This window comes from Plectropomus leopardus, chromosome 5, assembly GCF_026936395.1.
Source record: "Plectropomus leopardus strain MGB_pleo_1.0 chromosome 5, ASM2693639v1, whole genome shotgun sequence".
In the NCBI taxonomy this organism is placed as follows: Eukaryota; Metazoa; Chordata; class Actinopteri; order Perciformes; family Serranidae; genus Plectropomus; species Plectropomus leopardus.
Genome location: NC_142180.1, coordinates 25214145 through 25232062, shown reverse-complemented (window position 1 = coordinate 25232062; position 17918 = coordinate 25214145). Strand labels below are relative to the sequence as shown.

The 17918-nt window shown below is 41.6% G+C and overlaps 1 protein-coding gene across 5 annotated transcripts in view; it reads left to right on the top strand.

Annotated features, from left to right (window-relative positions):
- Positions 1–6638: 6638 nt before the first annotated feature.
- The window catches only part of tle2a (TLE family member 2, transcriptional corepressor a), a 51366-nt gene continuing 40086 nt past the window's right edge, over positions 6639–17918 (top strand). For all 5 annotated transcript variants that reach the window (XM_042481401.2, XM_042481395.2, XM_042481389.2 and 2 more), the window contains exon 1: positions 6639–7221. In XM_042481401.2, coding sequence (XP_042337335.1) covers positions 7198–7221 — 24 coding nt within the window. In that variant the 5' untranslated portion in view covers positions 6639–7197. The remainder of the gene's footprint in view (positions 7222–17918) is intronic.

The following is a 17918-nucleotide window of genomic DNA, read 5'->3' as shown; positions in this document are numbered from 1 at the left end:
GGTTTTCTATTTGTTTTCTGAAAAAATAAATATCAAATAGGATGTTGGCTCCACAGGATGTGTTTTTCTCTTGGCAACGATCATGTTTTTTTTGCCAATTTATGTACAGATTTTTAGGCATTTCACTATCTTAAATGGCTTGAAAAGTAGGGCTCATAGCTGATGTAAATGGGGGGAAAATCTCCCTGGGGGAGCATGCCCCTGAGGTTTGGGTTGAGCCCCCAGTGTTTACAACATCTGGCTCCACCCCTGATCTTATCACATTTTGGAGCAAACTCTGAACATCCAACAGACTCTACTACATCCCTTGTCCTTCTTTGCATGCAGAATTAATTTATGTATTCTCTTTTCTTTTTTAACACACAAATTAACACCTGACCTGCACTCTCCAGCCTGCCAGCACTCATGTAAAGTGGAAACCTGTGGCAGTAACTGCGTACTTTTTTGCAGCGCAGTATCACTCGGCTGTGTGAGCTGAGTGACAGCACACACGGGGTGTGCTGTCAGTAGCATTTGCAAGTCAATGCTCAGATTTAACCTCTTCACTCTCCCTTCAGTGCGGATCGACTGCCTGAATTCAAAATCAGCCTCTAAAAAGATGCCCCTTTTTTTTTTTACCTGCACAATGTGAGAATATGAACCATCGCATTGACCTTGTCTGGGAATTCTACCGACAAACATTAAGTTATCTTTTTGCAACAATGAGTGGACTATTTTCCAAAATCTCCTCTCACTTCATCATTACCACTGTGAGCATGCAGCGCAGTTTTGTATTTCATGGCCAAATTGCGCACGCTGATGCATTTGCAGAGATTTGGGAAGTCAGAAGGAGATCTTATTCCACTTCACTGCAGGGAGACACAAATCATCCCATTGTTCTGTTTTAGAGAGAAAACAATCCCAGTGAAAAGGAGAGGTGCACATTCCTTCTTCCAGAGGTTACAACGTGTTATGATGAAAACATTGTCCCGTTTACAAAAAGAAATTACTACTAAGCAAAAACTACAGAAATAGAGAGTTCAGTATCAATCTCTTCAGTGGAGGAGACTTTTGAGCAACAACATTACTGCACTGAAATTCCTGAGTACCCACATATACATGCCCGTGGGCGTAAATGTGTCAGCGTCTGTTTTATGTGTGCATACGTGTACGTATGTGTGTCACATGGGGTATTTATTTGTATCTGCCTGCAAGGAGGCGAAGAGGTGTGTGTGTGTGCGTGTGCATGTGAGCATAGCTGCTGCTGATGTGGGTCATTACCCCTTCTTTCCCCTAGGGGCCATGCAGCAGGAGAGGACAGAAGGGGAGGGGATGGATGGAGGGGTGGGGGGGTGGGATGGGATGGGAAAAATGGAGGGGGGGGGAGGGAGTGCAAGGAGGTGGGAGGGTATGAGATTGTGTGTGTGTGTGTGTGTGTGTGTGTGTGTGTATATGTGTTGAGGTCCCACAGGAGTAGAGACCAATAAATCACAGTGCCGTCTCTGAGCTGACACCCAGCTTGTCTGATGAGGGACAGGGAAGGGGTGGGGGCAAAATGAGGTGGCGGTGAGGGGGGTGCACCACCACGACAACACTGTGGCCTTGTCTTCCTGTCACTCAAGCCCACGCTGGGCAGGAGCCATTCTCAGCGCCATCCCAGAGGCACTGGAGAAATTGAAGAGAGGAGGTCGGGCTGGGAAGGGCGGGGAGCAAATCGGGATACCACAAAACCCAAAGTTTATGACCCGAACCAAAGTACCTTCCTCCAATATCATCCTTTTTCCCATGGGATGCCATTTTTTAGGCTCTGTCTGCTGTGGAGTTGAGCACAGTTGAACTAAAGGAAAATCCACTCTTTAACTCTTTAAATCCTAAATCACCATCAGTTTTCTTATGCTTCGCTCAGATGACTTTCACATGCATTTAACCCTTTGAAACCTGACCAAATTTGTTTGAATTTCTTTCAAAAACATGGGAACATATGGCATTGAGCAAGTAGGTAAAAAAAAAAAAAAAGTTCAGCAAATTTAAAAAGAAAAAAGTTAAATGTGACAAGAAAAATATATTTAAAAAAGCAGAGCAGAAGAATCATTAGAAAATTATCAAATAACCAGGGAAAAATATTTGGAAAAAAACTACATTCATATTTATTATAATTATATATTTAACATTAGGTTACAGTAAAATAGATATTTATTTATAGTTTTATTTCAGGCAATTTTCTTGTAACCTTTAACTAACTTCTTGCTATATTTGGGGTCATTTTTTTGTTAAGTTGCTCATTGCCTTTGAAGAGAAAGAAGGGTTTGAAAGAAATCAAGACAATGCTCAGGTTTTAAAGGGTTAAAGAAATACTTGATCCCCAAAATGATTGTCTATATCAGTTACTCACCTTATATATTATTATTATTGTTGAACTTGTGAAGAAAACGTTGTTTTTCATGCTTCCACAGTGAACAAAGAATCCAAAAGTAAAGAATTTTTTCATGAACTGAAGTAAATGGGGGCCGTGTTTAACAACAGCAAAACTTTATTGAAGCATCAGTTTACAAACTCACAAAACTCATGAATTATAAGCCAAATCTCATTTACAGTATCTAATCATATGCTCAAACGGGGATAAACGCACCCCTTTGAATTCCGCTTGTACAGTCAATTAAAATCCTGTTTTCCAGCTTGTTCATTGGCCAGGAGTTTTGCTGTCACTCATCCACACCTGTTACAGTAAAGAGTTTAAATGCATGCAGTTGTCCAGGTGTACTACCCGTCCATGCCCGAGACTGTTTATGGTAAACTTTTGCAAAGATAGGGGTTTAAACAAAAATGCATATGATTGGGAAGCACTGAGCGTACAACTGGATAAATACATCTTTCATTTTACTGCATGAGCTGTGGGAGTTTGTAAACAGATGTCTAAATATGGTGTTGTTAAACATGGCCCCCTTAAACTTAAATTCCTAAAGAAGTTTTTGGATTTCTCATTCACTGGAAGCATCCAAGAAAAACAAAGTTTTCTTCACAAATTCAACATAACAAGGAGTGAGTTATTGATATACAAATTATAATTTGGGGGGTAAAGTATACCTTTAACTGAAATGAAATGTATTTTTAATAAGCTGATTTTGACTGCTTAGAGAACATTTGTGATTTTCTTCATTTTCCAGAAACTTGGATTCATGTACGACCTACTGTGGTACTATCGAGAATGGAATAAAAACATTAGAACATGGGTTTTTCCATGTTAAGAAAAAAATGTATTCACAGCCCTAAAAATGCAGCATGTGTGGTAGCTCCAACACATCATGGTCTGTAGAGCCCATACTGCTACTGGAGGAAATGGTTTCCCTGCTGGGTCTGCGATGGTCTCCTACCGGTATGATTGTTGAGAAATTATAGGTCTGGAAAGAAGGCTTTGCTCTTTGAATGTGATGCTTAACATTGATGTGACTGAACATATTTCATAAATCAGTCTCAATACACTGAAGTGGTCATCTAGTGGCCTTTCATCGTGGGTATTTAAAAAAAAAAAAAAGGTCAGCCAGAAAAGAAGAAGGAGAAAGAAGTACACAGTTCATGCACTATAAAATCTGAAAAAAAGTTGGTTTTACTTTAAAAAACCCTTTTGCCTTGAAAAATAAGTAAATATTATTACTAATCTTGTTTTATGGTTACATTAAATCTGATTGATAAGATTACTTAATATTAAGTTACATTTACTTAATTCTGTGAAGTTGTTGCAACTTAAACATTTCCAAGTTTGTGCTTTAAGTCCGTATTCTGTTTGTGGCAAAGTAGTCAATCATATTTATATTTTCTTTAACATGTTTATCTCCTAACTTCATCATTGGTAAAATCCTCTTTGTGGTGATCAAATTAAAGTCAGACTAAGAAGTTGCTAACACTTAAGAAAAACAAAGTAATTTCACTTCGTTTTCAAGTTGAAACAACTTAACAAAATTAAGTAAATACAGCTTAATTTTAAGTAAACACATTTTAAAAAGTCAGTTGGTTTCAAAGATGATTTTAAGTAAGATCAACTTGTCAGATTTTACTGTGTGCAAAATACTGCACACCCTGTTAATGTTTGCGTGGGTTTTTCTTTTGATTTTTAGGGAGTTTATGCACCTCAAAGTTTATACATGAGGTTTTTGTATATAGTTCAGCAGTATTCTACGGAGAGAGCACCACACAAGTGAAACATAATGATCCAGGCAAAACATTGTTATAATGCTATTGTCATTCTGCCAAATGAGCAAAACAAAAGACATGATTGTTCATCGTCTTGACCAGATGTCTGTCCAGTAGACCTTGTCCTTTGTCACTGGGGCATCATTTAGTACTAATATCATAGCCAAGGTGTGACACTGATAATGCTGCTGGCAACCACAGAGGAATGACTCCGTCTTTGAGGTTTCGTGGGAAGTAAACCTGTTTTCATCACCTCGTTCAAAAAAAACCACTCCCTCCTGATGTTTTGCTGCTTGGTGATAATTTGCCTGCTGTATGGATAACTGGTGGTTTGGCTTCCACTGCTGTTTCTTTTCCACGCCTTAAGTTGTGATAATAAAGGGATGCTGCTGCTCCCTCTGGCACTTTCCACAGTTTTGCTCCTTGAGACAGGTGTGTGTAGGTGAGCATGTTGCACATAGTTGCATACATGTGTTTACGCCACTGAGCTAAAACCAAAAGCTCCTGTAGCATTACGACCATTGTGTGCTGTCCCATTGTGGGGCCGCTTTGATGTCCCGTCGCTCTGAGCCTCTGTGGAGGAGAGAAGGGCACTGTGGACTTGGTGTATTTAATCACTGGAGCTCGGCCAACGCACACAAACACACACACTTTCACACACACTCCTTCATCTGACCTGCCAATAGCAATAATATGTGTCCTTCACTTATCATGTTCTATCATCTATATTATTATGCCCACCCCCAGCACGACGTAACGCAGCCTCATACATCCTGTGCACCCCTTGCCTCACCCTCACCCCATCCCCCACCCCGCCGCCCAGCCCCCCAACACACACACCAACATGAAACATCTCTCCGTGCAGCAGCAGACTGCAAAGCACTGCATTCCTCATGACTTTTTTTTCTAATAAATGTGATCCCAGAATCCGGGAGGGAGACCAGCGCTGTGCATTAAAATTCATGGGAAAAAATGGCAATAAAATCTTTCTTTCTCTCTCTCTTCCCCCTCTTTCTCTCTTTCCCTCTCCACTCTCTCCCCACTTGCTCCCCTCACACCCTTCTCTCTTTTTCATTCCCTCACTTGTCTGCTCACACACACATGCACAACACACACACCCACCCACACACACACACACACACACACACACACTTTTTTTTCATCACCCGTGTGCACTCTCCCTCTCGTTCAATCTCTAACCCTCCTACTGGCTCGTCTTTCTCAGCAACCCCCCTGCTGTCCTTCATCCTTTATTCTCTTCCTCCTCCCTCCCTCCTTTCTTCCCTCCCTCCCCCTCTGCGTTTCCTCTCTCTGTCTCTTTCTCACACACACACACACACACACACACACACACACACACACACACACACACACACACACACACACACACACACACACACACACACACAAACACACACCCATCTATATTTTCCAACTCCACCTCTGGCAGGTTGTGATTTCCACTGTCAGAAATTGCTTTTTCAATATCTCTCTCTCTAATTATGAGCCCCGCCAAAGGGGTCGTGCCACCAGAATACCAATTTTTTCCACCATTTCTCCCTTCTTCCCCAGAATAATTCTCCTTTTTCCAGGTAACAACAATGCGCATATTCAATACATGCCCCATGCAAGTGTTGCAGCATGATCACTGTTGTATTTCTGTGGCTTCTGCTGCCTCCTTGTGCTCTGATTTAGATGTATTTGGTCATGTTTGGTCAGCTCCCCATGGTCATGATTAATTCTTGACATGTAGAAATGAGCAGGATGATACACAAGTTACAGCAAAGTCCATTTATTTCCACATCAACAAGGACGAATTGGGGAAGGAAATGTACGATTTTTCAATGCATTGATGGTTTGTGGGGAGCGAAAAAAAGAAAACCACTGAATCTTGATACAGCCAGCCACACAACTCCTCGCATTCTCAATCACTCCCTGTACCCAGGAAAGGGTTAACCTCACAGAGCGGTTGTAGCCTGCTTGATTGACGTGCGGAGCATTGTGCCACATGTATCCTCCAATCAGCAAACGGTCAGCGCGCCCCACGTGGGTGTTCTCGACGCTTATTGGCTCATTTTACCAGTGTTTACCGTGCCGAGGCCGAGCCCCACGTGGAGATTTCATTCAATCACTGAACAATTCCTCTCAACCTCCTCTTTCTGAAGAAAATGTTGCACTTTTTTTGAAAAAATAAAATTTTAATTTGATAATTGCATGGACAGTTTTTCATTTGCACGAGGACGAAGCTAATTACAATGCAACACTAAGAAGAGCAACAACACTTTCTTTGCAAATATCATCAGGCTATTTGAACATCATTGTACTCGATGCTTTTATTTGCCCATTATTTGTAACTTTAAATGTTATTTATTTATTTATTTATTAATCGCCAAAGCATCACAAGATTATTAATTTGGGGTGAGAGCAGAGTCTAGCCCCCTCCCTTAAGGAAAGCTACTCATATGTTATGTCCCATTGAGGATCAGAGAAGGGGGGGAGTGAGAGGAGTGAGGGACTGGGAGTGTTGTGTGAAAAGAGTACAGGCCAACGAGCGAGACAAAAGAGGCTGCGGCTGCATTGAATGTGCCGGTGGTGTGTCCGTCTCCGAAGCCACAAGCAAACCACATCTCCCCCCCCCCCCTTCTCTGGTCTTTTTACGCTACAAGACGGCGAAGATATATCGGAGAGGGAAACCAAATTGCGATATTGTAATTGCTGGAAGCGCGAAGTTGAGGACTTGGAAGAAAGCTCCCTCGGACCGGGTGTTTCTCCTCTCCTCTCCCCGTCCTCACTACACCGTCGAGTGCGGTGCGGTGTGCGGTTGGAGATATAAACCCAGAACAAAGGAGTCTTGAAGCGAGGAATGAGCGAGCCGAGACTAGCTTTGCCATTACCTTTGAAACCGGGCCAAATGCCTCTCTGAGACCAACAATAGTACATCGGCTGCTCGTATTTCTCGACGAAGCTTTCCGCCCCAAAAGGGAGAAAGAAGAAGGACAAAAAACGCACACGGAGACACACACGGCTACAATGTTTCCTCAAAACCGACCACCGGTGAGTACGCTACTATGTAACCGTTTTTTTTACGCCGTTATTGTCTTGTATCCGGAGCCTCCGTTATATATAACGTTTCTATAACAAACGCCAGTTTTTTTTGTTTTTAACCGTATAGAGCCTCAATAAGAAAGTGCCAGGCGAAATTGTTTGTCTTTGTCATCCTTTGCTGTGTATTTCCGGGGACTCCTTTGTGGGGATATTATGATACTCTATACGCTGTTATGTTTAAAATATCATTTTATTTGTCTCCATATTGACGCCCTGTGTAATCTTTGTCTCATGAAGGTCAGGCAGATTGCTGTCAGTAGGGGTTTAGTCCCAGCGTCCAACTTTGCTGAGTCTTTTTGTGTGAATCTAATGTCCTTGGTGGCCACCACCACCAGTTCAGCAACATGGAGCCTCCTGCTATTCCCATACTATTGTAGAGTTGACCCAGATGATGAAGTGTGTGTTTGTTTGTCCCTTCCTCACAGGCTGTGAGGAGAGGGAGAGTGAGTCAGCTTGGCTTGTTGACACCTTCACTCAATGGTCTGCCCTTCTCAAGTGCCACTCATTGTTTTATTAAAAAAAATCATCTTTGTATTTAATCTCAATCAGGGTGATTCATGCTTCCCCCACTGATTTATGACAGAATGCTACAAGCTGCCCCCTTTTCAAGAAACTAACCGCAATTGCCAGAAGTCCTCAGTGATGGCTAGTAAAAATGAGAAAGAAATTGGCATGTGTTTTTGAGATGGATCTCCGCAAGGTTAGGAGTGAAAATCATGCTGCATGGCTTTAATTTGTTTTAGTCGAGTTAGGTGGAGAGCTTTTGAGCAGGCTGAAATACATAAACACTGGTCCTCCAGCTGTGTGAAGTATCAATTAAGACCTGCTCATTTGCCTAACCCTCATCTCCATCCCTCAGCCATGCCACCCTGCACCCCACCACTGACAGTGTTTTGACATTCATGTCCCATGCATTGAAACCAGATTAAGCCCACTGCGAAGTATAACTTCACACCACTTTAATGGATTCTTTTCACCAATTTATTTGTGCAGGTGAAGCCCCGAAACAGCACATTGTTTTAATTTTTTTTTTATGTTTGCATGAGGCTTAAATTGCATCAAGTAACTTTTATTATTTCAGCCTGTACTTCCTTTGAGTGATAAAGGGGTCTTGTAAGTCCCCTCTATCCAAACACACAGCACATGCACAAACATCACACACACACATACACACACTAGCAGCTGTGTATGTAGTATATCTGACTGCAGGAAGGCAGGGCAGGAGGCAGACTGTGGGTCTGTGGTTTGCACTGTAAACCCAATCCCTCTCATCCAGCCTCTCTTCACTGTGTTCCTGTGAGAGCTCCAAACCACATCTTAATGTATGGGCAGGCGTCCCAGGGTGAGAGGAGCAGACTGCGGCGGGTCTGGGTGGAATGTTTAGGCCAGTGGCCCTGCTTCATTTCAACCCTTTCGCAGATCTCAACATGTGAGACACCTGTCCTCAGGAAGTCTCCTGCCATCGGTAGCTCTTGTTTGCACCTCGAAGCGAAGGGCCACTCAACCCAGCAAACAGTTTAATCTCTGAAATGCTGGGCTGGCAGTAACCTGTCATCACTGGATACTGGTTTGCTGTGAAGGATGTGACCCATATATTATATAAACATATGACACATATTATCAAATGTTGAGTTATTTAAGAACTGTGCTGCATTAGACACATTTTTGTATCCCAGATTTTGTGGTTGTTATTTCCAGGAAGCATTTTTTAAGTTAGCATGCGTGTTTATAGCTTGCTACTGACCAAAAGCATCTAAACTGAAACTAAAATCTTATGTGCACAGATGTGTAGAAGTTGTGTTGTCCATGATACATAAACATGACATACTAACATTCTTGAAAATGCTTTGGGCTCCTCTCTGTGCCCAGATGATTTTGGGATTTTGCCAAATACAGTAGACTAGCCGAGAAGTGTATAGGACATGGCAGGCATGGCTGGCTGTCTTAAATCCTTAATGTTCTTTTAGATCTGCCACAGTGACAGAAACATACAAGGCCAAACTGTAGAGACAGACAGAAACAGATAAGAAGAAGAAAGCAAACTATCAGAGTATAAAATTGTATTCAAATCAGAAACTAGCAATTTGTTTGGATGGTGATTATATTAACCGTGTTAAAAATAAACATTGTATTATACATTTTAAAGCACCGTCATTTTCTTGTTTTTTTTTACTTTTTTTTTTCTAATTTTAGTAATTTTACCTAATTCTCAGGTCATTTTCTTGTTTTTAAAAAAAATGAAATTCTTGCTTAATTTGAGCTTGCTTCTTCTATCATTGCTCATCACCTTCTTCTCATGTTTTTGAAAGAAATCAGGCCAATTTGCTCAAGTTTCAAAGGGTTAAAGATCCCTCTGTTGCCAAAGTAGACCTGATCTGTGGGAGCTGGTTATCAAAGACATCCAAATCTTTCTTAGGTCACAGTGAGATTGGTCATTATATTTCCAACAGCTCTCTACCAGCCATTTACCCTGAACAATGCCCTGGGTTGGGGGAGGGGGATGTTAAGAGGCTACTAATGTGGGTGAACCTTGGTTCAGTGTTTGTAATTTAGCCTATTGCTCATACCTATTTTACAATGTTTTACAATGTTTCATAATCTCTTGGAGCGAATGGTGATCAGACTGGTTACTAAGACGTCATCACCTTTGCCATATTATGCAAACCACAAATTTGGTTGCTACCCAAACTGTCTATTGTAAACATGCATTAGAGCTGTGCTGTAGATGTTGGTACATGCTGTCGACAGCTTGGGTGTGTTGTCTTGGCTGTAATCTTTTCTACCACATAAGTTGGATTTGATAATGCAGTTAAATTGGATTTGTTTATGGCTGTTGCTCTTGGTTGTCCCTGTTGGCACATTTTAGACTCCAACAAGTATGACCTTTACTTGTTATATAATGGGTTAACAACACCCAAACTGTTTAATTAGTCAACTGTCATCCAAAACCAAACCTGTGCACCAATGCCATGTCGATGCCAATGTTGCAGTGTCATAGCAATTTTTGTTGTCATGATACTGGAGTTTCTAACTTTGATACAATACCTTGAAAAATAACAATATAGGATACCATTTTTGATACCACAGAGAAAAAAATGTCATTAAGGCCATAAAATGTAAAAAAAAAAAAAATCAAAATAAAAGATAAACATAGGCTATATCATGAAAGAGATGTATTTTCTTTCTTGAGCCCCTTAACTTCTGCACAAAAACCCCCACTAACACCTACTAACATCTGGCTTTTGTAAATAATGGGAAAGGTAACAATTGGCATACACACCCGAATCAAATGCCTCAACAGTAGACGCTTGTATTTATTGGTTCCAGCTCCAGTTGGCAGCGATGTAAATATGAAACCCAGGTGAACACACTAATTTTAGCTCCTTTACCACTGAAATGCAATGATGGGCTGCCAGGAAATGCCATCCATCTCCGTCCAAGCATCACTCAAGCATCGTTCCAAATTAGTTGGCACCGATTTTAAATGAGAGACTGAAAAAGTAAGAGGTAAACAAACAAACAAAAAAACCCCAGTAACTATCATCATATCTTCACTGGCCCCCATGCTGCTTTCTACTGTTTCTTAACCTGTTTTCCAGTCTGTTGGTGACGCTGAATTTGGCGCACCAGAAAAACAAACAAACACAAAAAAACCCCCAGAAAGGCGTACTCTTCTGTTGCAGAGCTGTGTACACAGCTACAGTCTACTGGCAATGGAAAAGGAGTCTATAACCTATCTGAAGCATGTTTTCCCATTAAAAAAAAAAAACGCCTATATGCTAAATTTGGTGGAAAGAGGGTACAGGTTAGTAGCACAGAACAGCAAACTTCCTATAGTAAACATTAACAATAAGTGAATGCTTGAGAGCACATGGTACTGATATATCAATACTGTGGAAAATGAGTATTGATTAATATGCATCAATATATTGATATTATTGACACTAATAGTCATGCTTTTTAACTTTTCAGTGACTTTACATCACACCATGTGCACCTTGGTGCGCTTGCTGCTCTCATCATTGCAATGCAACAGCAGTAGCCAAAGTGCAGCACAAAACAAAGCCTGGTCCTGTGCCTCAGATTATCATACGAGGTCGTTTTTTTAAAGATTCATATTTGAAATGTCAACAGTTGCAATATAAAGGTCCGCTCTGATTTGAAAAATGTGTTTTCAACTAAATACTCTGAAGTGTCACTATGGCCTTAATCTTCATCTATGCATTTCCCATCCTAACCAATTCAAGGAGGTAGTCTTTCTAAATAATTATCTCGTCAGTGAATATAGATAAGGTTAGGCAGGAGACAGAGACTGTTGTGGAGAGAATACTTTTAATGCGTGACTGCGACGAGGCCTTTCTCCTCTGTCCTCAGAGCTAGCATAAAGCGAGCCCCTACTTTCCCAGTCCTAGCATGCTTTTAGCTCTTTATCACCACTGTTGTCCAGCGGTGAGAGTGTGGCTATCGATCAGGAGCTCGCCTGCTTTGCTCAGCCACCGATTAGATGGAGAGAGAGTAAAGAGGGAGAAAAAGGAAAGGCAGAAGAAAAGGAAGGAAAAGAGGCTGAAGGGATCTCAGGTTTACACAAGCTGTTGTGGAGGTGCGTCTCGGTGGAGGGAACAAACGAGCTGAGGGGGTTACCTAATAAAAGAAGGCACCTCCAGCAATTAAGCCAGCTGACAGGCAAACTGTGGCGCTTCGCTAATGTGGGCTGACAGCAGGGAAATTTGAATAACGAGGCTTGCGGGAGGAAGGAGAAAGGAATGAGGATGCGGAGGGGGTGTGGGGGAGAAAACCGAGAAAGAAAGATGTGTGGGGCTAATGAAACAGGTGCCTGGCAGCCCCTCCCCTCTAAGTGCAGGAATCATTGAGAGATTACCAGCGTGTTTCTCCAGCGCAGAGCCCAGCAGATAGCCACTTGATGGAAGCTGGGAGGGGGGGGGCATGAACCTGTGTCTTTTCTTCTCCACTGCAAGCCGCTTTAACAATGCAAATCAGCGCTGAATGCTGACAGCCTTGTTTGAATAATTTGATATAAGAAGCTTTCACATCAAACGCTTTTTGAGAAAGGACAGTGTATTGACATGTTTCGTGGCCCTCAGAGATGGGGAGGTGTGTTTTCAGTTGTGTGTGTGTGTGTGTGGGTGGATACACAGAGATACACATTCAGAAATACCATTCTGGGTTAGACCTACTGTCACTGCGTCCTTGGTGGTAGTCAGATGAGAGAGGGAAAGAGAGAGAGCTTGGTGGGTGTTTACTCTGATGATCGACTCTGTGGGTAAGCAGTGTAATTAGTGGCCTGACTAATGGGCCGAGCTATATGAAGGGAGGCAGCAGCACAGCATCTTCCCAGCTAAAGGAGACAGACAAAGAGAGACAGAGCTGCGATTAAACAAATAAGAAACTGTAATCCAAACACTTGGCGTGCTATTTTTTTTTTTTTTTTTTAGCCGTGCTAGCGGCATTGCTCTAGGGGTGGCAATGAGTCTGTCCAGCTCCAGACTGAAATATCTCAACAACTATTGAACTGTTGGATTAAGATGACATACATGGAAAGATATTCATAGTGCCCAGAGGATGAATCCTAATCACATTCGTGATCTATTGGCTTCTCCTCTTTTCACATAACATACAGTATAACTCAACATATAGTACATGAATTTGTACAAAATGTTGTACAGATATTCATGGCTTCCGGGCTTCTCCTCTAGCGCCACCACGAAGCCGACATATATGTGTGTTTATTGAATTTTTTGACTAGGGGTCGACTGATACTGGTTTTTCAGGGCCTGTAGCAATACGATTATTATTAGTAAATGAGACAGATTACTGGTATATGGAATGGATATGAATTTACTATAAAAAAATCTGCTGCCAATATTAAGAATTTGGAATATAACAAACTCCAACACAAAACTTTGATTAAATGCCTTTAGCAGATGTTTAATCAAAACTGAAACTATCAACATCATATTTAGCAAGTTCCCTGCAACTTTTTTATCAAGTCAAGTGAAAATTTAAATAATAGCTCCCTGAGGTTTTACAAAGTAGAAGTTCAACCAATGCTGACACTTTCTTTGCACTTTTTAATGAATTAATTTAATCGGCGATCATGAATGTAAAACACCGATACAGATTATCTGCAAAATGCCAAATATTGGCTCTGATAATCAGCCAGGCCGATAAACTGTCGACCCCTACTAATTTCTGTCACCCCGACTCTTCGAGTCCCTTCATTAAGTCAAGTTTGAATCTGTGTTTAGTGCTAATTAGTAAATCCAAGCATGCTAAAAACTGAACTAAGATAATGCACATGTCCTCATTGTTATGTCAACTTGTGTAATAAACACATTGCAAAAGACTGCGATATTGCACCTTATATGCAAAGTATTAAATTGCATTCTGTCTATAGGTGATATTTTGTCTGATATGTACCAAGTTGTTAACTTTCTTGCCAGCCAGAGCGTAGCCAGGTGTATGACAATTAAAGTATTTGTAGAATGATTTTTTCCCCTGTGTACGATGTTTGATCAATGACCCCAAAAAGTGCCATAATGTACAATAACTTGACCATTCTGTGACACTTGCAGTTAATAGTTGGTTAGAGCTGTCTCATTTTAATTGTCTCGAGAGCAAAATATGTATCCTATGTCTGCGTTTAGGCATCTCTTCTCCAGTGACCACTTTGAACAAACAATCATGCCAATCATCGCGTAGGCTATAATGAACGTGACTCACCAGAATAGCTGTTGTTCTGGAGATTTCAGTTTTTCATTAAGGCATGCTGTGTTCAAGTCAAGTTGTTTTTAATGCACCAGTTAGCCCAGTTAGTTATTTACGTAACCAATGGCCTGTTTTCTTGCAGAATATGAACAGGCTTTCATTTCTGCTGTCCTGTAGTGTCATTTTTCAATAGAAGGCTGTTATAGAAATTCTCGTATTGATGGACTACACATTCCAGCTATCAGCTTGCTCTCAAAAAATTAACAAACCTTATGCTTAAAAAATGGCACGTCAGCCGTTTGGCAATATTTCAGATGCAGAAGAGCAATGACGTGGCACAAGCACAGGTACTATGCAAGTGTGAGTTAACATCTGAGGTCATTTCAGTATCTGTTTATTGCAATTATTACTGTGATTTTGATTTATTCCACATTTTAAGCATATTGTAGAGTCCCAAATCAACACGATAAACTTAACACCTGCTGTGGATCTTAATCTTGTTTATGTTAGCATGTTGGCATTAACTGTGATCTCAAAGCACTTCTCTGACTAAATACAATCTCATATGGCTGCTAGCATCTCTGCTGTAGTCTATCTTATGTGTGAACAGACTAAATTTTCAATCGATTTTTAAACTCATTTGCTAGAAGCTAGATCCTGGTCATAGCTGGGCACATCAGTGTTCAGGATTTGTTGTGAATATGGCAGAAAAGAAACAAGAACATCACTCATAACAAAGGAGTGGTAGCTTCGTGTAGAACTGTGAAGAACTTTTTTCTTTGATGCTATATATGAGAAGCGCATTTTCAGTGGTGAAAATAAGAAAACAAGGAGAATGTAAAAGGTCATACAAAAGGAATCCATCTCACCCCTCATCCTCTGCACAAATACAAAGAAGACACAAAGGACTTGTCTTTTAAGTGAACCTAATATTCTTATGGTCACACGACCACATAATAACACTGATGGCCCCCTTTCAGCTCCATTAGCAGATTTATGTCTCACTGTGGCTCATTGTGGCTGGTGAGGATTGAGACACGTCTTGCGGATTCCCATTGCTTTTTGACGTAGGAGCTACAGTCATGTGTGAATACAATAAAGTACATGTGTGCTTGTAAATACTTGTGGAAAACTGCGTCGCGCACTCATCTTCTTAGTGTTTGCAATGGGACATGTGTGGGTGTGTAGTCTCCTCTGTGTGCGTGTATGTGTGCACATGTTTTTTAGAGGGTGGGGGGTTAGAGCAAGGATGTGAGGTCATAGTGGTTTGTTGCTTGCGGTGCAATTAGTGGTAACTCAAATGAAAACAGGAATGATTTCATTCAGGGAATGCCACAATGTTAATGGTCCCTTCACATCAGAATTTAGCGTGTGCACGGATGCTGTTTACTGCAACATCATGTGCATACGTTTGTCGTGTATGTGTCTTTTTTTCTTCATGGGTTTTGTAGCATGTCACCTCGGATATGTTGTGTGTGCAGACTATAACCCGATCTGTTGCTCACACAGCGCTGTGTTCAGCTGTTTCTCACCCAGTTAGAATGTTTAAAACATCATTATTGGATTGTTTCCTATCCTATCCCACTAAAGGGATGTGAGCTGTGATTTAAATCATTTCTATTCCCATAGATGACCTGTTCACGCTCCCCCTCTCTCTCTCATCCACTCATCATCAGGTCCTCATTTAATCATTGCAATTGACTTAGGCCTTCCAGGGCTAAGAGAGAGATTAGTGTGAACGTGTGCGTGCCCATACATGTGATGTGACCGGGTCATATGGGCTTTTCTCTTTCAGCTTGTGCAATAGGTGGCCTTAAACACCCTAACTTTAGCCTATACCTTTCTCAGATGGCTTCCTGGAATTGTACAGATCACAATGTGACAACGCCGGGCTGTTTGGGAGCCTGTAAACACCTCCCCGCTGATTTATCTCAACAGATGAGTAATCAGGTGATCTCTAATCATATCAGAGACAAGCTTTCCTTCCCTCTGCTGCCCGCCCCTCTTCAATCCTTCCCCAGTGTTACGGAAACTGACTTCACAAGTATAGGGGACGCAGGAAGATCTAGTCTGTAGTTGTATAACAGTGATTTTCAGTCTATGTAAGCTTTGTTCAAGGGCAGGTGCCATGTCTCTTGTTTGCTCTCAAGCCGGGACACGGCAGAGGGGGGGGGTAACTGAGTGTAGGCTTATCAGGTGAGACTCACAGCCTAGATCCATTTCCAGAGGTCGACAGGTCAGCGCGACAACCTGACCTCTCACTTTAAAGCCTGCTCAGCTGTTTCTCCAATCAGGAATTGAGACAGACTAATAGCAGCGGTTCAAAGGAAATGTAAGAGGAGGAAAGAGGTTATGTATGCTGGGATGGGATCGATGCTTCGCCTGTATTTCCAAGACAGCATCTGTCTTGTGCGTCCAGTCTAGTCTGGTGTGAATCATCATAACAACAAACCTAACCAGCAGTCTGGAGTTATGCGTAAGGTCCTGAGTGACTGAGCCAACAGAGAGATGGTGGTTTCCTCTACCTAGAAAAAAAATCTATTTTTTTCTCTCTCTCTCTCTTGAAGAAGAAGAAGACCAGCTCTCTTTTGCTTTATACATGCCTCCATGTGTGAGGAAGATGCTCCCTCTCCTCTCACCTATCCTCTGGGGACATGGCTATGTTCAAAAAGAAGAGCACAAAAAAATGTTGCGAAGAAGAAGGGAGTGATTAAAAAAAAGGAGAGAGAAGAAGGGTAGTCGCCTCTTTCTTCCCTCCTCCTTCCATCCTCTTATAAAACGGCCTTGGTGCTCTTTTTCCCCCTGTGAAGAGTAATTGCTCTGTGTGTGTGTGTGTGTGTGTGTGTGTGTGTGTGTGTGTGTGTTGTGTGAAAGAGGAGGGGAGACTGTGTGTATGTGTGTTTAATCATGGGTTTTTGTGCGAGAAAAGGGGTGTGTGTATGTGTGTATCTTTGTGAGTGTGTAGCATGGGTTTGTGTGTATAAAGGAAAAAGTGTGTGTGTGTGTGTGTGTGGCTGTCTGCTCTAGGAGGGGGATCTGGCCGACAGATTGAGAGCAGCTTGTTAGAAAGAGGAACAATGAGGCCACATCCCCTCTCCTATCTTCTTTCCTTTCGCTCGCTCTGTTTTTCTCTTCTCTCTTATATTTGTATCTTCTTTAAAAACACACTCTCAGTCTTCTCCTGCTCTTGTCTGTATATTTCCGTCTTTCTCACTTGCTACTCTCACCAATATTATCTTTCCATCCATCTTATCTTTTTTCTTTTAACCTCTCTGGGGTATGCAACTCACATCCCTCTCTTTCTCTTCACTCTCTCCCTTCTTCCTCTGTCCTTAGATCCCTCTCTTCACATTATGTTTCACTTGCTGAAACACCTCCCACGTTTTTATTTTTGTCTCTTTCTCCCCCTCGGTACATCTCACCCTGTCACTTATCTACACGTGTGGACATACATGATTCCTTATACACGCATGCATGTACTGCAGGTGCTGCACGCTCTGATCTCATCACGGCAACATGCAGACGCCTTGAACATCTTTCACACGCTCCCCCTGGCGTTCTTTTTGGCATTGGAGTTGAGTGATGTTGTGATTAAGTGGTTAATTAAACATCGTTAATGCGTGACAGACATCGCTGATGTGTAGGACATCAAGATGTGTATTTGTTTAAAAAAAACAAAACCAAATTAATCATTAGTGCTGTCATTCTGCCCACATGTATGCTTACTGTTATTGAACTGAGCTTATAGGTTGCTTTGTTGTGCTGGAAAAGCGGACAGATTGTTTTTGGGTATTCCCTTGAGACATTTCAATGTGTTGTACTCACAGACATGGCATGATTTAAACCAAACCACTACAGTAGATGTGAAACATAAAATAAACAGCATTAAAGGGAAGAGACATGGTAAGCAAAGGGAAAAG